General features: G+C 48.1%; 2 protein-coding genes across 4 annotated transcripts in view; one reads left to right on the forward strand and one right to left on the reverse strand.

Moving 5' to 3' along the window:
• The window catches only part of LIMK2 (LIM domain kinase 2), a 30614-nt gene extending 22594 nt beyond the window's left edge, over positions 1–8020 (forward strand). For both annotated transcript variants that reach the window (XM_086623393.1, XM_009989198.2), the window contains 8 exons: positions 981–1067; positions 1809–1940; positions 2209–2265; positions 2455–2520; positions 3372–3546; positions 4964–5019; positions 6934–7091; positions 7655–8020. In XM_086623393.1, the coding sequence (XP_086479519.1) occupies positions 981–1067; positions 1809–1940; positions 2209–2265; positions 2455–2520; positions 3372–3546; positions 4964–5019; positions 6934–7091; positions 7655–7811 (888 nt within the window). In that variant the 3' untranslated portion in view covers positions 7812–8020. The remainder of the gene's footprint in view (positions 1–980; positions 1068–1808; positions 1941–2208; positions 2266–2454; positions 2521–3371; positions 3547–4963; positions 5020–6933; positions 7092–7654) is intronic.
• Positions 8021–11446: 3426 nt separating this feature from the next.
• PIK3IP1 (phosphoinositide-3-kinase interacting protein 1) lies at positions 11447–17243 on the reverse strand. Of its 2 annotated transcripts, none has more exons than XM_086623589.1 (6): positions 17156–17243; positions 16861–16977; positions 16604–16729; positions 14391–14576; positions 14175–14253; positions 11447–12114 (listed from the first exon to the last, which is right to left on the reverse strand). In XM_086623589.1, the coding sequence occupies exons 1-6, from the start codon at positions 17241–17243 to the stop codon at positions 11907–11909; spliced, it is 804 nt and encodes a 267-aa protein (XP_086479715.1). In that variant the 3' UTR covers positions 11447–11906. The 2 variants fall into 2 exon arrangements, with proteins under 2 accessions (XP_086479715.1, XP_086479714.1); XM_086623588.1 differs by having other exon boundaries at positions 16613–16732.
• Between the last annotated feature and the right edge of the window lie 6285 nt (positions 17244–23528).

A 23528-nucleotide genomic window follows, 5' to 3' on the forward strand; every position in this document is an offset into this window, starting at 1 on the left:
AGATAAGGTGGTTGTTTAGTTACCTGGAGATCTTAGGGAGACTGAGCTGTCCAAGTTAAGCAACTGAACGGGAGAGGATTTCCAGGAAAACCTGCTCATCAGAATTTGGACCATTTCTACCCACTCATGCACCCTATGCAAACAAGGCAGAGCTGGTTAAAGGAAACCTCTAGAACACAGCAAAATGCCGGGAACTAGCTGGATACAGGCAAACAGCCCTTGAGGAACTGGAAATACTTTCCATGTTGAGAGCCAGGAAATGTATTACCTGATGTTTACGGTGGATTTCTATGTGTTTGCCACCGCTCTGGGACATTCCTTGCAGGTAGCAACACACTCCCAAGGAGCATGGTAAAATAACTGCTTCCTGCCATAACTGAACAGCCTGTACATCCCAGTTCTGCTTGCGCATAAGTAAGTTTGATGAGCTTATCAGAAACCATCAGGCTTCAGAGTCCCCATAAAACCAAAGCATGTAGTAATGTAGTTTTGGGTTGTTTGGTTTGGTTTCCAATGCAAGTGAATGCTGATTCCTTTGCTGATACAGAATGTAGCTGTTGGGGTCTGTGTACAAAACATGGGCATCATGCTAGGCAGGTACTTTCTGTGAGGGAACTTGAGGCATGCACAAGGATGGAAGTGATGCCTTCAGAGGCTTTGACAGCAGCCTGTATGCGTGCTTGGCTCTACGCTACCTAAAACGGAGACTTCAGCTCTGTTTCTTGGGATGCTGTTGATCTCTTGGTATGATCCGCTGTCAGCTTTAGGTAGTTTCTGTTTTGCGTACAGAATATTTGCTGAATTCTGAAAGGAGAAATTTCATGCAGTTTTATGCAGATCCCTGGGCTCTGAATTTTCTCCCATCTATATTCCTCTCTAGGTGGAGGGGAGTGTTACCCTCTCTTTCAGAAGAGTTGCAAGAGCATTGGAGCGATGTATTCTTGAACCTTGCCTGTAGTTGTGGTTTCTGTTTCCACTAGGTGACTCACAAAGCAACAGGAAAGGTGATGGTGATGAAGGAGCTGATTCGCTGTGATGAGGAAACACAGAAGACTTTCTTGACAGAGGTAGGAGCAAGATTCCAAAAAGCTTCTGAACCAGTAGTGTGGTGGAACTCTTCCATCTCGTCCAGAGAGAGAGTGATCATGCCAGCAACTGGCAGGAATCAAGGCGCTGAGGAGGGAGACATCACACAGTGAAAAGCTGACATGAGCTGAATGTTTGCTGCAGTGAAGTGTGCAGCTCACTTACACTGAGCAACAGACGTGGCTTCAGCTCCCAGTTTATTGATTTCTCAATGATAAAAAGCAGCCTGAGTCTGAGGCAAATTGAGCTGTACAATACATAAAGGATTTATCCCTTGAGCCTTGTGCAGAAATACAAATCGTGAGGGCCAACATCTATAAGATATTTAAGACTCCTGCTGTATTTAAGCTAAACTATTTTCTTGGTGGCTGCCTACCATGTTTTTCAAAGTCAGATTTAGCTTAAAGGCAGCTCCCCAAACACCTGACACAGCTATTTCAGCCTTGACACATGCGGTACAGACCAGATAGCTGCCCTGGAGAGCTCCTGTCTCTTAAAAGTTAGCCAAACTCAAGGGTGCTCTCCTTAAAGACTAAGATCAGGTTAATTGCACAGCATGAAAATGAAGAGGCAACAGTATTGACTGCCTTAAGGTTGAGGTTTGAGTGTACTCCGTCATCCCTGGAGGGGACCTCCAGCATTGGAGTGCTTGTCACCATACAGCGGATCTGTCAGGACTTGTTCCATTGTCTTCTTTGGCATGGGATGTCTCTGTTTCCCAGGTGAAAGTGATGCGCAGCCTGGATCACCCCAATGTGCTGAAGTTCATCGGTGTACTGTACAAGGACAAGAAGCTGAATCTCCTCACTGAGTACATTGAGGGGGGCACCCTGAAGGACTTCCTCCGCAATGCGGTGAGTATGGAAGCCCGGTAGACCTCTGCTCAATGAGGCTGACAGTGTGGTGTTGGTTGTACCAGTCTTATGGTGCTCGTTGTCAGTTGTCTTCGGAGCTGTGTGGAAAAGCTGCTGCTTAGCTGTGGGTGCCCTAGGGCAGGAAGCGCCTTCTTCCTGGGGCTGTATCATCTTTCTCTGACTTCTGCAAGAGTCCCTGTTGCGAAGGAATTGCTGTCACCAGCTGGCTGGTAAGACAGTCCCTGACCATTGAGGACTTGTCTTTCAGGACCCGTTTCCCTGGCAGCAGAAGGTCAGCTTTGCCAAAGGAATTGCCTCTGGAATGGTGAGTTGGACTGTCCCTTCATCACAGAGCAAACCTCCAGAGTCAGGATTAGCTGCTTCAGTAGGGTGGTGCATGAGGGGTTGTGGATGCTCCCTGGCTACTAGCAGGGAGGTTGTCGAGGTCTGTAAATGTGAAGGGACATATCCGCCTGGGAAGCCCTAACACCAAGTTTTCTCCCTCTGTTTCCAGGCTTACTTGCACTCCATGTGCATCATTCACAGAGACCTGAATTCACACAACTGCCTCATCAAGTTGGTGAGCTACACCTCTGTTCCCCACAGCATGCTGCTCCTCTTCGTTATCTCCCTCCCTTGGTTTTCTGCACATGATGTTCCCTCTTTTCTCAGGGTGGAACTGGTTTCAGAGAGGCTCTTAGTGCCCTAAACAAGGGAGCTTCATCTTCACACAGGATTTTCCAGAGTGATCTAGCTTTCACCATTTCTTCTTTCTGCTATCTTACCCCCTTTCCTGTGGCACCATCTCCTGTTATCATTCACGTTATGAGAGTTAGTACAGCTCTGTTCCTTATCTTAACTATGAAATGTTCTCTACATTTGTAGAGAACAAATGTTCTGCTGCTTCCGTTCTTTTAACCACTTGATGACTTTTTTTAGTGGCATTTGGGATTCAGACAAGTGTGCGGGTGTGTGCAGATGTGTGTGCTCTCTCTTTTTGAAACGTTAGGTCACAAGATTTTTGTGTAGCTTCATTGCCTCAACCCTTGCCCTTGTTCACTTGGCTGGAACATGAGATTCACACGTAGGCTGCAAACGACCCAGGCTGAAAGTCTAAGTTAATTTCTGGCCAGGTAGAATAGGAGGGTCTGAAAGGAAAGGTCTGCATTTGCCCTGGCAAGTGCAGTCAAACTGATGGGATTAGTGTTAGTGACCACGCAGGAAACAAGACAATAAAGAGAAGAAATGATGATTTGGTATTGTGAATTGGGTGTTTTACACCCGTCTAGACAGCTTGCTACACTCATCTGGCTGCAGGAAACCTCGATGGTTGCCCTTACAGTGTAGTTGATAGTGAACGGGAATTGCAGCTTCTTTGCTCCTGAAGGGAGCTGAGAGGAATCAGTGGCTTGTACTAAATCCCTTGTGTAGGATAAGACGGTGGTGGTGGCTGACTTCGGTCTGTCTCGGCTGATTGTGGAGGAAAGAAAAAAGCCCACTTTGGAGAAGCCATCTGCCAAGAAACGAACCCTACGCAAGAGTGACAGGAAGAAGCGCTACACGGTGGTTGGCAACCCGTACTGGATGGCCCCAGAAATGCTGAATGGTAAGATACTGATACCAGGGTGCAGGTGAGGAGACAGCCTGTGACAAGGTGTAGGGATGACAGGATTACCGAAAGCTTCTGAGCCCTAATAACAATCAAACCTATTACAGCCTTTGGTTTTAGACCTGCTAATATGCAAGCTTATTTATACACACAGGTACCTTAGCTGCACTTCTCTTGCAGTACCTGACCTGAGAAGCCTTTGTACCAGCCAAGGTAATGTTTCTGGCTTGACAGCAGGATTCTTCAGGAGGGCAACAGACCTAAACTTGCTATGATCCAGATAACAGAGAAGACAACAGAGGCCTGAAATAAGCCTGAACCTGAGATCAATGTCTGTTATAGCTTCACGCTTTGGAACTGCCCCTTGAGACAGGGAATCATTAGGCTCCAGGATAAGGCTTACATGTCCTGTTGTGTAGATCCACAGAGAAGCCATCTGCTGCCAGGTTTGCTGAAGCCTCAGGATTGGAGTGGGAGTTGTCCAAGTGCAGGGAAATCAGGTTTTTGGCATGCAGCCCTCAATTGCATTAAGGGTGAACTATGTCCCTTAGGGGAAAAACTGCCCCTGCAGGAGTTGAGGTAAGGGTGAAATACAACGGATACAGTTTCCTCCTGATGAGCAGGTCGGTCTGACCAGGTTGGGCAGTTTGGCTGGCTACGATATCAGTATTGTCCAACATAGTCCACCAGGGAAGGGAGCACTTGGCTCCTCTCCCTCAACTCAACTCTTCTCCATGTTGCTTTCTTGTGTGCTGTTCTGTTTTCCTTCTCTCAAGGCTTACAGGCCCTACTGGACTCTGAGGCTGCTTCTCAGAGCCTGCCTCATACCTGGTATTTGTCAAGAGAACAGCAAGAGCGGAGTCTGACATCACCTCTGAAAGCAAGGCTGTTTACCAGATACTGGCTTGGGAGGGGCGTGTCTGTAAGCTGATAACGGCATGCTGGAGCCAGTCTGCTTTCCCAGATTCAAAGTGCTGCTAGTGTGTAATTTATTATCTCTGCAGTCACTGCAGCAGGGACGGGGCACTCAGTGGCTGCTGGGGAAGCCGAACACTGACTCAGTGGACTGCAGAGATGCGCTAGAACAGCAATCAAGGGGAACGGGCAGAAGCTTTCCATAGTTACCCTTAGCATTTGCTCAGACCTCTGATACACAAGGGTTCCCTGTGTTGTCCTTTAGTTCCCCAGCAGAAGAAAGAAGCAGGGTTAAGATATGTGATGGCAGTGTATAGGAAGATGCAGTTGGTGTACGTATCTTGGGGCAACTGGCCCTGCTCAGATTTAAGCCTTGCTTTGTCTCTCTTTGTAGAGCCCTCCAGGGCATAGGCTTAGTTAAGCTTTGGACTGGCAGCTCCTGGAATAACTGGATGGGAAACTGTCTCTCACAGATCTGAATGTCTTATGTTTCCTGCAGGACAGAGCTATGATGAGACAGTGGACATCTTCTCATTTGGGATTGTTCTCTGTGAGGTAAGACTAGGACATTACATGGCATCTTTGATGGACATCTCCCCCATTGCCATCTCCTGGCACACGTCGTATCAGCCAGTTCTCTGTGTCTGAGTGTGCAGCCTGTGACCTAAAAGCACAGGGATTTAGGCTGGGAGTATAAGCTTACCCTGCCCCTGTTTTCTCAAGGAAAATAACTTTCTGGTCCCAGAGGGAATTTCATCCTGGACTGAAAGAAGTACAGAGGTACCTCCTGGAGTCAGAGAAGCTGTAAAAAAAGTCCATCAAATTCTGATTGAGCCCTGGTATCCATTTGAAAGTAGACATATTCCCTAAAACTGTGATACCTTTTTCTACTGGTTCATTAAAAGAACAATCAGCTGTATAATCTCAGCAAATTCAGGGCCTCCACTGTGGATGCCACTTCACTTCAAAGGGGAAACTGAAACCTCTCTGCAGGTCGATTAATGAAGCCTGCACTCTGAAGTCTGTTGGCTTAGTTTATTTCTGAGCCAATGCACAGTCTTACTGTTTTATCAGGCTTTTCTGTCTGCAGATCAAAGAGCACCACTCAAAAGCTGCAAGGTATTTTCAGTTTAAAAGGTGTATAAGACAGTGGAAGTACAGATGAAAGGTGGGCTGTTATGTGTACAGATAACACAGCAGTTACAGAACACCAGGGGAGACCAGCACAGTTTCATCTTCAGTGCTTGGATGAAGGGGACAAAGAAAATATCTGTGCATAAATCTCTGTGGCCTCATCTGGAGCTCTGTTTACACTGGGCCCGCCTCTCAGAGAATGTTGTGGTTGTGAGTGATAGATTTAGGAACTTGAAAAATCTGTATGCGGGATTAAAACAATTGTTTCATCTAGAAAAAAGACAAATAAAGGGGTAGTAGCATATTAACATTTTCTTTGTCACCAAAATAAAGATGCTAAAAAAAGAAGTTACACACTCAAACAGATAAGGAAATAACCCTGCCAAAATACATAATGAGTGTTCCACTGTCTAGTTACAGGATGTGGTTGTCCTGCTGAGTTGGCATAGAAAAGCCTGGGTGGATATAAACAACACCCTTTTTGTGATATCCAATGAGGCTTTAAACCCAATACTCTTCCCGATGGGAGAGAATTGACATTGACCTTGTCTGAGTCCAGATCACCCCACAGCTCTCCACTGTGGGTTCCTTCCCTCTAAATTACACTTTGAGTCCCCTAGTGCTGGAGTGAGTGCACCTCAGCCAGGTAGGTGGTGAGCACTGGGACTTCTGAGTGCTGGGGCAGGGCTTCTCTCTGTTCCAGCCAGCCCTTTCCTCTACTGCCTCTCCTGCAACTTCCTGGGCATTGGTTATGGTTGCTCTTTTCTCCGCCTCTACCTTCTGGTGGTTGAATCTGCCAGTAACAGAGCAACTCAGAATTTGTGGTGCTGGTGCCTTCACAGCATTGTTTAGGACAGGCTCCGTAGACAGAGAACCTTTGCTGGTGGAGTGGTAAGATTGTGTGAGAAGGGAGAGATGGGATGGTGACGCAAGTTGTGTTGATTACCTGCAATCAGGAGGGTCTGCATCATCCCCAGCAGCGTGCAGCACAGTAGCTGACCCAGCAGTGAGACACTGTCGAGCTCTCTGGGAGGTGCACATCATCCTGTATCTTCTAGCAGAAAGACCCTGGGGAGAAAGAGAAGGCGTCTGGGCCTTCCTACACAACAGTGGCCACATCACCAGGTCTTGAAAAAGTTTCATGTGAAGTTTGTCTGTGAGTTTGCTTGTTCCCTTGTGCAACTAGCCCTATTGGAAAGGAGAATGGTGTTTCTGCTCTTTCCCTTTCACCCTAATACTTTGAAGGAGCCTCTGCCCGATGCTGAAGTTCCCTGTTTGTTAACACCCTGCAACACCCTGTTGCTGTACTTAAGCGCTTCTCTCATTTTTCTCTAGATCATAGGCCAGGTTTATGCTGACCCGGACTGTCTCCCACGCACACTGGATTTTGGCCTCAATGTCAAGCTGTTCTGGGAGAAGTTTGTTCCTGCTGACTGTCCTCCAGCCTTTTTCCCTCTGGCTGCTATTTGCTGCAGACTGGAACCAGAGAGCAGGTAGGTTTGGGGTCTGGAGGACTCCTCTTTGTAAGCTGGAGGAGGTGTCTGTATCCCCTTAGTGGAAGGACTGCACAGAGGGTGGAAGAGGGCTATATTCCAACCTTCTGTGGGAATGCTCAAAGGCTTCCATGTGAGGAGAGACCAAAGACTGATCAGCTTGGGAGAGAGACCGCTCTACATGGTGGAGGTCTGTGAAACAATTTCAGAGACAGACAGGGTAAAGGAGGAGTGATTGTTTAGGGTTTCTCATGTACAAAAAGTAGGGGCAGACCTTGGCAGCAGCTCTGAAAGGTGAATACTTCATTTGATTTCAGTTGTAATACTTGTAGCTTCACGCCAGTGTTGATGCTAAGTGAGTTCTAAAAGAGCTGGACCTCCCTGATCATTGGCTGTAAAAACGGGTAGCCCAGACAGATGGGATCTTTGCAATCTCTAAAGCTGAATGCCGAGGGATCGTGTCCCTGCTCACACCTCTGTGCATGAGACAGGGGCCTGCATGACTTTCCAGATGCTGTTCTGCTTCCTCTTTCCCACTCATGTTTCCTCACTGCTGCTTCTAGGCCCCCTTTTTCCAAGCTGGAAGATTCCTTTGAAGCTCTGTCTCTCTACCTGGGAGAGCTTGCCATCCCACTTCCATCCGAGCTGGAGGAGCTGGACCACAACGTGAGTGTGCAGTATGGACTGAACCGTGACAAGCTACCTGAAAACACAACCTAGTCAGCGCGTCCTGCTGCCTGCACCACCTCGTTGGAGTCGAGATGAGCGACAGGGAGGGAGATGCACTTCAGCCACTTCCAGGGCATTAACGGGGCACCACACTGTGTTTGCTGCATTGCCTCTCTCTCTCCTCACCCAATACCCCTCCTCTTGGACATCCTGATTCACTGTGGATTTCTGGCATGTTTCAGAAGCAAAATGGGCTGTTTCCTGACAATTGCACCTAGGAAAGCTGCTCAACACTATTTTTCTGGCTTGAGAAATGTTCCTCTGGCCTTTTCAGGCTTCTTTACTGTGGTGCCTTAGAACTTGGCTGCAAGCTGTGAAGCCACCCCAGCCTGTGTGCCAGGGAGGGAATTGCTATAGGAGACTGTCCTCAGCAAGGACCAGCGCTTCCGGAACTGCTTCTCCCACTGACTACCCTGCTCAGAAGGCTGGGGAAATTGGACATCCGGCAAAAGGCCCCACCAGGACAGCGTGTGTGTGCGTGTGTGTATGTTTGTGCATGTGTTTTCCAGAACAACCCACTGAGATTTTGGCCTCCAATGTGCATTGGGGAGGGAGTGAAAAGCCCCAGGAACTGGGCAGCTCTCCTGAAATACCTTGTCTGTGGGAAGCGTGTATGAATTTTTGGTTTGGTTTTATGGGTTTTTTCCTCCTCTGTCTCTGAATACCTCCAAAAGCCTGCCTGGAAACACTAAGACTGAGCTCTGCTTGCCTTCCTGATGGTGAACAAGGCAGGCTGCAAATGAGCCATTTGAGCATCTTCAGACCCAGAGTGTGCACAGTGAGTTTTCCTGCCCAAGAATCTTAACCTAGGTGAGATTATTTGAATCTGAATCCATAGAACTGCACTAGGCACTGGCTGTGGACATCCCTGGAGTGCTGAAGCTGCTTGAGCTCTCAGCCTGTGGACATAAGGTGACAGAAGGTGCTCTTCAGAAAGCCGAAGGTCTGAAGTGGCTCAGATTTTGTACATGGACAATGAATGGCAAAGGGGGATATGCCCAAGGTTACTTAAAGGATGGACTTGTCATGAGCAGAAAAGTGCTGGAGAATGTCTCATCCTCCCTGGAGTGGCAGCTGTAGAACTCGTAATTCAGTTGCCATTACCTCATCCTCGTCTGCAGGCTGTGCAAGTTGCTCCTTTTGAAGGTCCTTCTTGCAGCTGCTGCTGCAGCACCTGAGCTGATTCTCCAAGCAGAAATGTTCTTCAGGGTCATTCCCTGCTTTTGGGGAGAAAAAAGGGCTTGGAGTCATTGGGAGGTGGTTGGGGGTGTGTTTTCTTCCAGCACTTCTCCTCCTCCCTCAGTGGAAGATGGAAGAAAGCTACTGCTGTAGTAGCTCATATGGTTGGCAGAACAAAAAAAGCTGGCTCGAGTCCTGCTCTTAAGTTTCACAAACATCTTGGTTTAACTGGATTTTTAGTGTGCTCCTTTTTCCCCCACTCCCTTGGGTATTGAATGGTGGGGAATGGGTGTCAGTCTTTGCTGTTTCTTTGATTTCCTCCCCCTACCCATGAGTTTAAAGTATTATGTAAAATAACATGGGACCATCCATCACCTGACAAAAGGTGTGCATGCGGGGGAGGTGTTTTTAGTCTGTGTAGTGGTGTTTTAGAGACACTGGGGACTCCCTGTGCTGTGAGTCAGCAGAGGAGCTTCTCTGAACTGGGTCCAGTGGATTCAGGATTGTTAATAGGATTTCCCCTTTCTTTCCCCCTCCCAGGCTGGTTTGTGAGGGGACCCCTGAAGGGGAGAGTCCTGGGTGATGTGTGGGTGGGGTTTATGAACTGTGATTTGCACAGCTCCATGTTCTAACTAAATTAAAAAGCAGTAAATGTATGCTACGAGAACAAGATTTTGTTGTCTCTGTGTTACATAAAGCAGGAAGCTGCAACGCTCCCAGGTTTCTGTTGTTGTCACAAATGCCAACATCAAAACTGCACAGATCGGGTATCATCCAGAACTCCCTTTCTTGAGCCGAAGGGCTCTGTCACATTTACAGAACTACAGAGACGCAGTGCAAGTGCTCTATAGTACTATTTACCTGGAGTGATGGAAAGGGAAGACATCAAGTTTTGTTGGTTGGTGGTTGGGTTTTTTTTAAGGGTGAACAGGAGTCAGCAGAACACAGAGCCTCTCTCCATTTTCTTTTTCTGATCCAGGGATAAAAATACATACAGCCTGTTCTTGAAAACCTCTTATTCTGAAATAAGAGGCATTGGTTAAGGCAACAACTGAACAAAAACGCTACCTATGTCAGTGCCTCCTGTAACCTGCTGTGCTCCTGTCTCCATCACGCTTCCAATGCAAGGCCCCCAGGGATGGAGCTGCTGCTGAGCAGCACCAAAGCAGAACTGACCTGTGTCAGTGCAGGAAGGGGCTGCAACTGAGACCGTCTTCCCACGTGCCAGCCTGCTTAGTCAGCACGGCTCACACACCCACAGCTGCTTTTCAGGAACAGTGTCTCAGTCCAAGACTAGCTGCTGTCAGCAAGGAGACAAGCTCCGTGACCCTTGTTGGTGCTGGTGAGTGGAGGCACTGCTAGTAGGGATTTACCTTTGGGCCTGGCAAACTGAAGTGGCTTCTTTCCCTTCTCTTCAATTCGAAGTCTGCAACAAGCAAAAGGATGCTGCTCTGGCAAGAGGAACGTACAGATGAGCCACAGTCCACACAGGTCTACAGAGCGTTTGTCTTTTAAGCTTTAATACAAGGTAGCACAATCTGCACCTTCTCATAATGAGGTATTTAAAACATTTTACAAAGAAATGGTATTCAAAGGCATTTAAAAATAAAACGTTTCCCTTTTCTGAATCAAACATTAACACTAAAACCCCTGCTGCCAAGTGCTGCTCCCTGTTAGGCCCACAGCTATGAAGCAGATGGCTAGAAAACTTACTTGAATGGCTTGAATCCCCTGAGGAGGGGATGGATGTTTCCCTGAACTGGCCTTGCCTTGGTGCTGTTTGGGAGACACTGCAGCAACTACCCCTTCCAAACCCCCTGAAATGCTAATAAAAGTTGTTACAAAACCTCTCTAATAGGGCCAGGCTCTGTAAGCAAGTAGTCTTGCTGCACAAGCTGAGTGTGTGTGGAGGCTGGGCCAGGAGCCTTGCTGTAACTCTGGGATCTTGCAAGAGCAGCTGGCCTGGCCTGCCCTTAGAGCAAGAGCTGCTGCATCATGGCTGGAGTGACCTCTACAGCTGGCTTGGCCACTCTGTCCAGAGCTGGCTCTGTAGAAAGCCAAGTGAATTCAGAAGAGGATGTTATCTATCCTCAGTGCTCAATCTGCTGTAGGTAACTGCAGGGCAGTTTGTTTTCTTCACTCCACAACTATCTACTGCTGGCCTTTGGTCTCCTGATCTGTGTAAGTGAGCAAGACACACAGACCACCTGGCCACCTACAACTGTGGCTGTGCGTGTAGCACCACAGGGGAATGGAGATGTGGCCTCAGCCCTGGAAGACCTGGATTTGTCAAGAGCTTTTCCAAATTGACACTGGGGCTAAACATACTGCTCCTGGCCAAAGCCCTCTCTCAAATAAACTCTTCCTTGGAAAAAAACACAGATCCAGTAGGAGGATTCTGGACAGTGTCTCCAGCTCTCAGCCACTAAAGCAAAAAAGCAGGAACTATAATCAGAGTGTAATTATCTAGCTAAATCTGACGTGAAGCTCCCCTCAGTCCCTGCAGTACTGCTCCTTCCTGAGGTTCCAGGCTGAAACTTAAGTAACAGTGCACACCGTTAAATAGGAAAGGAACAGAAAAAGAGGAAGCCAAGAACACACTCTGGGCTATGGGATCTGTGGCCACGTGTGAGCCTGGCCCATCATCCCCCCCAGCTCCTTGGCATGCCATGGAGATAGGTGGGAGGAAGCAGCAGGGTCCACCACACCAGTCCCCAGCTGGTCATGCACTGAATGGTGTCCCTCAAACAGATCATGATGAATAGCCCATTGCTCCGTCCCTCTGCATCACCTTCATCTGGCTTTCATCAAAAAGAAAACAAAATAGAAATGAACACACGCAACCCCTGCACTCACAGTGGGAAGCTGGAGGCTTTGCTCAGCCTGTATCGCTCCTGCCCGAGCTGCTCAGGCACCAGGAGTACCCGCCTGCCCCATGAGTGGGCCACTGCCATCGTGTGTGTCCTCCACAGGCGTCTGGTTGGTGTGCACCACGATGGTGTTCTCATCTACAAGCTCACAGGCAGGATTGGTGAACGCTGAGAGTGGCAGTGTGATGCGCTGCATTTCACGCTCGTAAACTTTCTGTTCATGCTTTTCCTTCAAGTCTTTCCCCCTAGATTAAAAAAAAAAAACCACAAACATTTTATGTGCTTGGGCTGAGTGCCGCTGCTTGCGGGCAGAGTCTCAGTAAACGTGGTACAGTAGAAAAGAACGGACTCTGCTCTTTAAGAAGCAGATGTTTCAGCTACGTACAAAGGGCCAGAAACATCCCTACTGTAAGGAGAGGACCCCACGTGAGCATCTTTAAGAAATAAGCAGCCAAGTGAAGTCTGTCCTTCTCTCAAACTGGCTTATTCGTTGGTGTTGCTACAGCTAAATGATGACTGTAAAGCCAGGCTTCTCCTTCAAACCATGGAGCTGACCAATGTATCCTTTTACCTTATAGTCCCACAGCATTGCCTGGTGCAGGCCCAGGGGACCAGTGAGACAGCACAGGGCCAACTGCTGTGGAAAAGAGCTTTGGTAACGTGCTTCATCTGATAGAAACAAATACCAGAGGTGGTGACAGATTCTGCCTTTTGTTGCAGCAAACCAACCTGTGTAGCACATTAAGCCATTCCTGAAAGCATTAAAGCTCACTTCAGAGCTGGCCCTGCCTTCTGCCGCTGCAGGTAACAGCTTAATACCACAACCAGCTCTGCAGCTAACAGCTTAACCCCACAACCAGCTCCTCAAACCTACCTCACTCTTTAGCCTGTTGCTAAGGGAGGCAACACCTCTGTAATTTGTACTGAGGAAGAACTGCCTTGCTTTGAAAATGGAAGGCATTAATAGCATGTTGTCTACAGAAAAGCTATGTATACCAAAAGCTACTAAACCCATTAAAGGTTTCTCACCGCACCTACCCAAAACCGCCAGCTTGCACATGCAATTTTGAGAGCAAGGCAAGAAGAGACAGACAGTAAATGTGTGCTACAGCCCTGCTGTGAGCTCTCTGGGACTGAAGAAGCAAGGCTGCGTTTGGACAAAGCTCAACAGCGGTCTGTTGCTTCTTCCCGCAAGATAGGAGCGAGGGGGGACAGGCACCACTCGCTCCTCCTGGGGCATGTGATCCCAACCACGCAGAGCTGCTGGGGTTTCCTGTCAGCACACAAGCATTTTGGCTGCTTTTCAAGGCCGCCGACAAGCGTGCAGCAGCGGCTGCCATTCCTGCCAGCACACGAGACAGCATTCTCTGAAGTGACACCTCAAATCAGATTCCTCAACAAGCAGCGCTCTGTGTTTTGCCCCTTATGTAACACTCCTCCCTCTGTTGCTTTTTTTTTTTTTTTGGGTCGGTATTTATTATAAACACTTACATAAGGACATGTCCCAGCTTGGGAAAGAGCTCCTTCTGCTTGGTTGTGTCAGACTGCTGTCAAACAGCCAAATTACAGAACAAACCCTCCCGGAGGAGGGAGCCTGGGCCTTCACTTGCTGCAGCGACATTCCCTGCTGTTTGTTAACCCTGCCCTGTCTCTTACAACCACTAACCTCAAATGCTGCTGAGCTACAGAAACGTTTCTGCTCAACAAATCATAACTGTGAATCAAAACTGACCTTAAAGTGTACAGGAGCTTTGCGAAAATGAACTTTGTTCCACAAAAAAAAAAAGTGCTACTTGATATCCGGCTTCATAGGATACAATGCACAAGTGGCAAAGAGTTTGCCAATTGTTTTTCTTCTAAAGCTAGCTGGGCTAGAGAAAACAGGGGAACAGGTGGCCTGCTAGGAGGATTGTTCTCTTTCTGATCACAAAAGAAACTTCCTGTGAGGGTACCTGGGATCTGCTCTCACCAGCTCTCAGGTAAAATTCAGCTCCCCTGGATGCAAGAAAGCCGCATCAAGGCACATGTGCACACACACACACAAAAACAAAAAACAGAGTGCAGTTTGAAACTTCAAATGGGACAGAATACCACAGAAATGGACAAGAATGGGATTAACTCTTAAATAGTTCTTTCCTCAGTGCCACAAGCAAAACTCTTGTGCAATGTGCCACATCAAAACCTATGTTTCTATCTGCTTTTTCACTAGGATCTGGTTGGGTACGCAGGTGCTCAGACATTCCTGCTCTATATACATTGCTTCATGCCTACATCAGCTTTTGGACAAAGGAGAATAGCCACTGACCTCTTATAGATGTACCCCAGGACAATGCCAGCTCCGATGGCAATGATTATCACCATCATGATCAGCCCCAGCACATACCCTGTGAAGAGACAAAAGAAGAAAGAGGCAAAATTAGAGGCAGTAGATCCAGCGATAGCATTGCTTTCAGAGCCTCAAAACAAATCTGTCCTGCCAGAATTACAGGAATGGATCCATCACACGATCCTGGGTTTGTACCTAGTGTCCCTAAGTCCTTCTTTTCTTTGGAGTTCATCTGCACTCTCTGACTGATGCCAATGACGGGCTGCACAGCGGCTGCCTCGCTCCGGGAGGGCAAGCTGTCAGCCGGTTCAAACACCTGGTCAACCTCCTGAGAAGTACCAACTTCTGCTGTAGGAACTGGGGCTGTGGCAGCTGTATCATCTGTTGAGAGACACACAAAATACAAAGCATTGATGAGTGCTTCAAAACAATACGTGCCTTGTGAGTGGGACAGATCTAGACTGCTATCACTGAACCGCCTTCGAAGTACACTGATGAACACTTGTTCCCTCTTAAGTTGTTGCCAGAAATCCTACCAAGGCAGACAAGAAACGTACTCCTCCCTCCACTTTGCTTCAACATGAACCTATTTTAAGAGTGCTAGGCACCACCACAGACGAGACAGAAGTCAGACAGTAGAACGAAACCCAGGTTCAGGGCATAAGTCCAGGGGATGCACAATGACTTCATTTAGTGCATAAATCAATATACAGGCTGCAGCTTCAATCATGCTGAACAGACATGAACAAGATGATGATTATCTCCATCCCAAATCTCCCAGGAGCCTAGTTATCTCTCTTCTGCCTCAATCTTCCTGACACAGGAAGGTTTGATGGAAGGAGACTCCAGCTGGTGTGAAAATGACCTGGGGACATTCTTCTCACCCAGCTCCCTTCTGCAGCTATGTAGCAAACGACTTTAGCATGATGTGGACAGGCTGAGTTAGAGCAACACTTCAGGCAGCACAGCCACCGACTACTCTAAGTACAGCAAGATCCTCCCCAGCTAGAGCCCAAAGGTGCACAAGGGTGGATGCTCGTAGTACAGACTCCTTCCCAGCCTCGTGGATTTATCAACAGCATTGAAAGATTTTCAAGGTAGCTTCTTCTTTCAGGATACAGTTAAAATGGAAGCTGTAGCACAATAAAAGCTGTGACAGTGAAAAGTAGGTATCTTTTACCTGTCCTTAACAAAAACACCCTACTTTTTGGAAATGCTATGCACAGATGCATCCACACCTGAAAACTCTCTCCACCTGGATCTCACCCCCCAGCTGGCTGTAACTCCGTGTGAATTTTCTATCTGCAGCCATTTTGAGCCCTCAGTGCAATATGAAATGGAAGTGCAGAGGGGAGTCAGAGACAGGAAATCGGGGTCTCGTGCACTGCACAGTGACTTTACGTAGGGTCAGCCAGAGAAGCTGAACTAAGGGCAGCTGTAGGACACGACTACAATAAAAAGGTGCCCACTCTGAGGCACAAAAATAGCCAAAACCCTTAAACATGCAAATGGTGTATTGGCTGAAAGGTCAGGTTAATTCTCTTGATCCCAAAGCTGCAGGACTGAGTAAGGATCTTGGCAGCAGAACACTTGCTTTGCTCTATCTTTAGGGAAAAGCAGGCAAAAGACAAGCAAAGTGAAGAAAAGGGGAGAGTTTATGCATATGGGAAAGTGTTTACATGCAAGGACAGCAATCTTGAGGGATAGCGGAGTCCATAAATCTCAAGGGGGTCAAAAATAAGTAAACAGTTAAAAAAAAACCCAAGTGGTTACTTTGGCCTCAGTCAATACAGACATCATCTCTCCCTGAAACAGGCTTCAGCTACAGCTCTTCTCTTGGCAAACTATTTCCCATCTTAACTATCCTGGAGGAATTCAGTGTTTGGGGTTTTCCGTTTCTTCCGTTTCTTACTGTCCTCCCTTCAATTCTCATTTTCTCCAAGTTCCTTACCCCCATCTGTACCCAAATTCACCCCAGCACTCGTTCAGCAGCAGGACACTTGTTTAACATGCCCCGCAGTAGTAGTCCAACACCTCTGCAGTTCCTAAATGCCCAGACCTCAGCCTTTTACAACACAGCCAGAGCCCTACAGTGACCAGTGAAATGGGGGGGGGCGGGGGGGGGGCGCAATGTGCTGCACAGGCCTTTTCTGGCACTTACAGAAAAGCTCTAGGGGTGGAGCAAAGCACAGCTGGGAGACAGATGTGCCCACAGGGGAGGGCTGGAGGGGAGCCCCGGGTACACTCCATTCCTGGGGGGGGGGCAGTGGGTGCTGCTATAGCCCAGAGTTGTTTATGCGCAGGGGGGACCCCGCCCTGGGGACAAACCCGGCCCCAGCGGCAGGACGCAGGCCGGGGAGGGCAATGGCCTGGGGAGGGGCAGGAGGAGAAGGGGAGGCGGGTAGTGCCGCTCCTACCTGAGCACTGGGCGATGTCGCAGGGTCTCCGCTCGGGGACCCCAGCGGCGCCTCGGATGTAGCACCAGGGCGCGGCGTCGCCGTCCGGGTTTCTGCAGCTGCTGTGGTCCTCGGCGACTGCTGGAGCGTACCGGGCCGTCAGCGCGGGGACTGCCGTGGCCCCGGCGCCCCCCGCGCCCTGCTCCCCCGATATCCCCCACCACCGGCTGCCCCGGCCCTCCCGCTCCCTCCCCGACTCCCGCACCCACCTGCCGGGAGCGCGGCGCCGGGGCCGCTCCGCACCGCCAGCCAGTTGAGGCACGGGGCGCCGCCGGAGGCCACTCGCCGGCTTCCGCGGTAGGACGCGCCGTTGCCGCGGAGGCACTCTGCGGAGAGACGAGGCCAGGCTACGCGGGCGGGCCGGGCAGCCCCCGCCGCCCCGGCCCGCTCCCCAGCACGCCCCCCGCGGATGCGGGGCCGGTCCCTCCCGCCCTCTCCAGGGGGTCTTCCCCCCTCCCCGGGGCCGGTCTTTGTCCCCCACAACAAAGCCGGGCCGACGCTCACCCTCGGCGCCCCGGGCGGCCGCCAGCAGCAGCGAGCCCAGCAGCACGGCGCCCAGCCCCGCCGCTCGCCGCGGGCCCCCGCGCAGCATCCTCGGCGCGGAGGGCGAGGAGCCGCCGCCAGCCGCAGCGCGCAGCTCGGCTCCGCGGCGAGCCCTGCCCGGCTCTCGCCTCCGCGGTAAACAACCGCCGGGCTGCGCTTCGCTTCGCCCCCCCACCCCGCCCTGCAGCCGCCGCCGGGTCCTAACGCTGCCGCCGCCCGCCCCCGGGCGGCTCCCGGCCCGTCGGGGATCCCCGGGAGGCGAAGGGGCGGCCTCCGCGACGCAGGGCTCGGGGCTGCGGGGAAGCTGCGGCTGCTCCGGCGCGTCCGCAGACAGTCCCGAGCCCCGGAACCCCGGGAGCGGGGACTGCGATGGGTGCTCGATACCACGGGCGCCCTTTGGCTCGGGAGGAACACGGGGAAACGTTCCCGGAGCGCAGCTCCGTGTCCCCGGGCCTGGCCCCTACAGCCGCAGGAAATTCTTCCCAGAAGAAGAGACTCACGACACAGAACTAGGCTTAAACAGCGCAGAGGCAGGGAAAGTGTTTGTCTTCAGGGACCTAAAGTTGCTGTCTCCCCTAGAGAACTACCACAAAGGGCCACATTGTGCTGCCCTCATTGTCCCTTTGGGTTCCCTTGGCTCTACGGAGAGAGACGGTGTGCGAGGAGGGGTGCTCGCTACCACCACGGAAGAGGTGCACCTCCACGTGAAAGGTGAATTCTCACCTCTGCTAATCGATTGCTTTCCTTTGACTGCACATACTGCAAGAGCTGTGCCTGCTTATAGAAAAACAAAGTAAACAGCCCCTAAATGCTTTAGAGTAATTATACTCCAGGCATCCAGCCACCATGGTAAAGCCTCTCTGCAGACATTTCAAATGGGTTCCAGTAGATATTTCTGTTTCCAAACAGGCAGAGGTATTCAGATACTGGAATTCCAGTGACTGTACACAAACATCTGCAGGGATCAGCAATGTTTCTATTTTACACCAGTGAAAAACAAGCAGCTGAATACTTGGCCCTGTTTGACAATGAGCTCCCAAAGGTGGCCTGGGCCAGCTGATGGTTTTGTAGCCAAGGCACAGGCCAGCAGCACAAGGTGCTATTTCTGGCTTTCCCACAGAGCTCCTTCTGACCTTGGCCACTCTACTGCTGCTTCACCGCTTGGCGCTTTCCCTTCCTTTCTGTTACAAGAGGTACAATCAAACCTTCCTCCTCAGAAGGGGACAGGGAAGTTCCCTTCTTTTAAAATGCTCTGAAATCATATGGAAAACATTGAACACATAAAAAGTATTTCTATGCCAGGAAGCTCCATGCGTTTTGATGAATCACTTTTTGGAGCAGTGCTGGCTGGAGCAGTGGTCCTTCCCTTCCACTCCCAGAGCACTTTCCATCCTGGCAGTGCTCTCTGTCAGGCTGCTACAGGTACTTGTGTGACAAGCAGGCTCAGGTGCTGATCCAAACCTACTTTTGCTCTTTTCTTACCAGGTCATGCACATATTAACCCTTTACTGCCATGTCGCCTGCTGCGCCCAGTCCACAATGGAGCCAAAAAAAACCAAATGTACCAGCATGACAGAGAGGTAATGAGGAAAACACATCAGCTGAGCAGCACTACCACTGAACATGAAACCATAAGTCTTAGCACTTGTGTGTGGTTCACACTTTAACAATATGATTTAACACTACAGTAAATTTAGTTTAATAATGTCAGATGAAAAAAACTGCACCCAGGTTGTTAAAAAAAAACAACAAAAAACCAACCGTGTGTGTCAGTCCTGACCAACCAAATGACCAGCTAAAATGTCTGCTGGATGGCGTTATGCTCATTGTCTGCACAGAGGCTCAGTTACTGCATTCCTTATGCTCTCCAGTTACTCTGTGCAGGCTTACTCCGACTGGAGTAAGCAAGGATTTTTAATAAGGGCTCTTCATAAGAGATTTTATGGGACAAATTCCATTCTGTCGGAAACTGCAGGGCCACACATGCGTCCAGAGGCACAGCCTGTTCAAAACAGTTTGCATAGGGCTGCCAACCTGTACAATTAATTTCTTTTAGCTCATTTCATGAGACTAACACACGCTTCTGTGCCATCTTGCACAGAAAGCACCTCCTCCTTTACGTACTGATCCAAGAACTACGGGCTGGGCAGTAATCTCTGCGGAACCAACCCATTCTCAGACCTTCCCAGCTCTCTCTCCTGTTATGTAACAAGATACATTTGCACTTCTCATTACACCCAGCCAAGTTCCAGCAAACAATTTGAGTTTCTTGTCCACAGAAGGACAATGAGGAATCTGGGAGCAATGCAAAAACCTTCATATTAATGATAAAGATCAAAGTCTTTTCCACGACTGACTTCTAAGCATATTTTTTTCTCTTTCATCTCTAGCTTTCTCCAGGATGAGGGAAGATTTATGCCTGGCAGTTTCACAGAGTTAAGTTTAATAGGATGCCAGGTGGTAGCTGTCAAAGGCAGACTCAATTGCTCTTTCTGCTCTTTGGGAATGGGTTTGCTCTTCTTGCTACACTTTTAGAGATTAAACCTGACATTACTTCCTAGGACTTGATTTTGAAGTAACTACCCAAACTATAAGTAACCTAATAGCTCTGCAACTACACCCTGACATAGTTTACATGTGTAAGTCTGTAGGTATATATACACATACATGTACCACAACACATCCACACACCCACAAACACTTCACAGGAGAATACACAAGCTATTTTTAGGAACAAGGGACATTAAGCATCCTTCCTAAACTCAGTGTGAACCAGTTTCAGCTGCGAGCTGGTACCTTTCTGCTGTTTACTTTATACAGGTTCCAGAATGAACGATGTCTGCTTTTTCTCTCTCCTGTCTGTCAACTGCTCTTTCTTGTTTGTTTGTTCTACATTTTCACCCTGCAGAAAAATCAAAAGTGTATGGAAAGTTTTTCTTAAAGAAGAAAAATACAAGGAAGCTAACATACAGCACAGCATGCTGTGCAAAGGGAGGCAGCCACAGATGTATAGCTCTGGAAGGACCCTGTAAGAAGTCATCAAGCCCACCCTCCTTCTCTGGCCACAGCCAAGTATGCTCAGATCTTCACAGGCGAAAGTTCGTCTACCCTCCTACAAAACAACTAACATGCTTTATTACTTAATCTTACTAAATAAGATAGTGGGCGGAGTAAGAAAAATCAATTTTCTAAGTATTCTTTCCTAGACAAATTAACATGGATTGCTTAAAATGGAAAAAGTTGACCATTGCCCTTCTTGGAACAGGGCATGTGTCATGTTCCCGTAACTTCCCCTTTCTTCTTTCTAGGCAAACCAAAAGAATTCCTTCAATTTTTCCTCAAAACTAGTTTTCTAAATGTTTTTTTCATTCCAGTTCCTCACTTCTCCCGTTTTTCTGCTACCTTCATGAATTGCAACGCCCAGGAATGAAGATAGCACATTCTGAGGCCTCATCCGCCTCAAACAGACTATTAGAGCAATTTGTGTTTGAATCTTAAAATAAAGCATCAAATGCTACTAAACACTATTCAGTACTTGCAACTCCAACAAAAGCAGAGCTTTTTACTCCTTTGTTGCCTCTGTTCGGATCATGAAAATAACTGTAGGTCTCACCTGTAAAAAGCCTTCTGCAAGCAATGATGTAGGAGTCAGAAACAAATACTGATTTTTTTTTTATTCCTAACCTAGAAACAACCTGAATAGGAGGAAAAAAAAAGAAAACATCAGGGCTGCAACAAAAGCATCAGATGCTGAGTTTATGAAACTGAGCCGAGTATAACCAAAAATTGAGACAGTCACTACAAAGGAGTCAGTGTAGAGCGACAGAGGGAAATATCTGATGGCTCTGTTGCATCCCCCTGCTGACATGTTCAAGGAGAGGCTTTCCCCTCCCCCTTCATCTGACAGCATGAGCTATTGCTAAGTAAATGCCAGCCACAGCCTCCAAGGACTAACAAGGAAGTCTGCAGAAGCAAAACAACCATATGTGATGCTTGAACTGGTTCAGACTGGTTCAGAGAGTTTGCTCTTCTAACTCAAAGTGACTTCTCAGATGAGCTTTCTGTGTGGGCTGTAATAAAAGGATAGAGGCCTCGGGAGGGCAATCGGGGTCCTATTGTTTACTGGGGGAGAAGCACTGCAGCTACACTTTTCTAGCATTAAGAGATTAGCACTAAATACTCTGGGCAATCACTGACTTAGGAAATTTCACACGCTGAGTCCTCTCTAACAGCAACACTTCTTTGTCCTTTTGTCACAAACTGCCCAGTGCCTTTCCACAATTCCCTCAGCGGTTTTGATGGGCCCAACTGCCCACAGACATCTGCGTTCACTCTGGTCCATTGCGGCTGCTGTAAAGAACCCGGCTGGGATCCTGGCCCTTAGCTCCTTCCTTTGCTGGAGCATTCTGAAATCAGTATCTGGATCACAGACACTGCTTTTACCTGCTATCCAGTGGGTGTATCTCCTAGCAAGATCCCATAAAACTGTAGCAATATGGCTAGGAATAAGGTACAGCTGTCTAAAGATGTTTCAGCCCCCACTTGCACTGTTGTTTTTTTTTTTTCTACAGACGCAGGCTGCTATTGACAAAAAACAGCATGCATTTTTAAGGGTGGAGGAAGGGAAGTTATTTTGAAAGATACTGTGATTTACTCAGAGAACACATAGGTCTTTGAGACCCAAGAACAGGAGCCTTGCTCTAAATTCTTCTCCTGATTTGTTGCTTCGTCTTAGGCAAGCTTCTGCCTCAGTTTCCCGTGTTAATACTACTGTCACAGAGGCAGAAAGGATTAAATGTCTGCAAAGTGCTTTGAAAGCTTCAGACATGCAATACATACCTTATGAAACGGTATTCAAGGGGAAGGAATCATGCATGGAAGGTCTTAAAATGTTCTGAAGTTCTGCATGTGTAGTGCTGACTTAGATGAAAAGCACAAATAAGCATTAATGTAGGAAGAAAACCAGAATGTGTTGTTTTCTTTGTTTGTTTCTTTAAGGTATAAAAGTACCTTCATAGCTTTCTTGTTTCTTAATTCACTGCTGTGCACAGCAGTAACTAGCAAACCTAAGCAGTCAGATAAACCAATGTTCACTCTTGTTAGAAAGCATCCATCTAAAAATAATGGTTTATCTGCATATGAGAAACATGAAAAAGGCAGCACCAAAATATCTGGAGAGTTGAGTCAAAGGGAATAAAGATTTCTGTTCCGGTATCTGTTTAAATTAACTTCCAGTGAATTGGATCGGTCTACCAGTCTCTCACTCATCATGGAAGCTGTTTTCACAGTAAAACAGAAGTGACAGCCCAAAACTCTGCTGTTTAAACGTTGATAATCATGAAATATTATCAAAGTAAGAGTTAGATTCCATTGTGGAAAGCATGAGGTTACACAGTTGCACTTAAATATGCAAACCCTCCAGTACCTGCAGAAAATACACCATCTAAATAGCAAAACCACTCATTACATGCAAGCAACCCATATCCCATGCCAACAGAAAGGCAGTAAGGTTGTAACTTGTACATATAAAAAAATACTCAAAAATATATGTTTCCTGTCTATCTAGGGGTTTGGGACTGGGATCGGAGTCATCAACATAAGAGCAGAGTTTTGTAATTCAACATGGGAGCAGAGAAGCAGAGACCAAACCTTTCAATAGAGCTTCCAGTGTTTCCCCATAAAAGCCCAGGACATTTACAATGCAGAGCTCTCACCTCTGGATTTTTATTTGCTTAGCTGACCTGAAAGCAGATAAAACCCTTGGCACATAGGTCCTGTGAAAGACCTCTCTCCACAGGTGTTTGCCTGAAGGCTGTGGGAGGAGTTGTTTATTTTGGGAAGTTGCCCTTTCTTTCCTGTGTAGAAAGACAAACCTCTTATATTGTCTCTTTGGGTTGCACACATGCCATAGGCATGCAGAGATAGCCTTTTTCCTGACTCTTACATATGCATGTGGACTTTTTTACATCTATTTACAAAAGCAAAGACTCTGTTCCTTAAGTATGTTTACAGAATAGCGCAAACCTCTGTTGTCATTTTGGTCTTGAGTTTGCCATTCTATAAGAAAGATAGGGCTCAAACTGGTAAGGCCACAAGGCAAAAAGACCAGGAAGGAACAAAGGCTTAGTAAAGTTTCACCAGGACTTACTTCTTTAGAATATAATGGTGTTAAGTTGGAACACAGCGCATTTGACTAATCACCTAGCACCTGAGGTAGGCAGGCCAGAAGCATTACAAAAATAAATTTACATATCCCATCTCGTTTTTATTTTCACAGCCTTCCAGGTATTCAATGAGGACAATACTGAATTTCACGGACATACGTATTACCCCA

Source organism: Tauraco erythrolophus, chromosome 19 (genome assembly GCF_009769465.1).
Source record: "Tauraco erythrolophus isolate bTauEry1 chromosome 19, bTauEry1.pri, whole genome shotgun sequence".
Lineage (NCBI taxonomy): Eukaryota > Metazoa > Chordata > Aves > Musophagiformes > Musophagidae > Tauraco > Tauraco erythrolophus.

Bases quoted from the DNA above. Each gene is read 5' to 3' on its own strand.
- PIK3IP1 (XM_086623589.1), bottom strand. From the start codon at position 17,243: ATGCTGCGCGGGGGCCCGCGGCGAGCGGCGGGGCTGGGCGCCGTGCTG. The intron at 16,730-16,860 runs GTGGGTGCGGGA...ACGCTCCAGCAG, and splicing joins CGGCGCCGCGCTCCCGGCAG to TCGCCGAGGACCACAGCAGC. The intron at 14,577-16,603 runs GCACTACCCGCC...GTCTCTCAACAG, and splicing joins CCAGTGCTCAGGTAGGAGCG to ATGATACAGCTGCCACAGCC.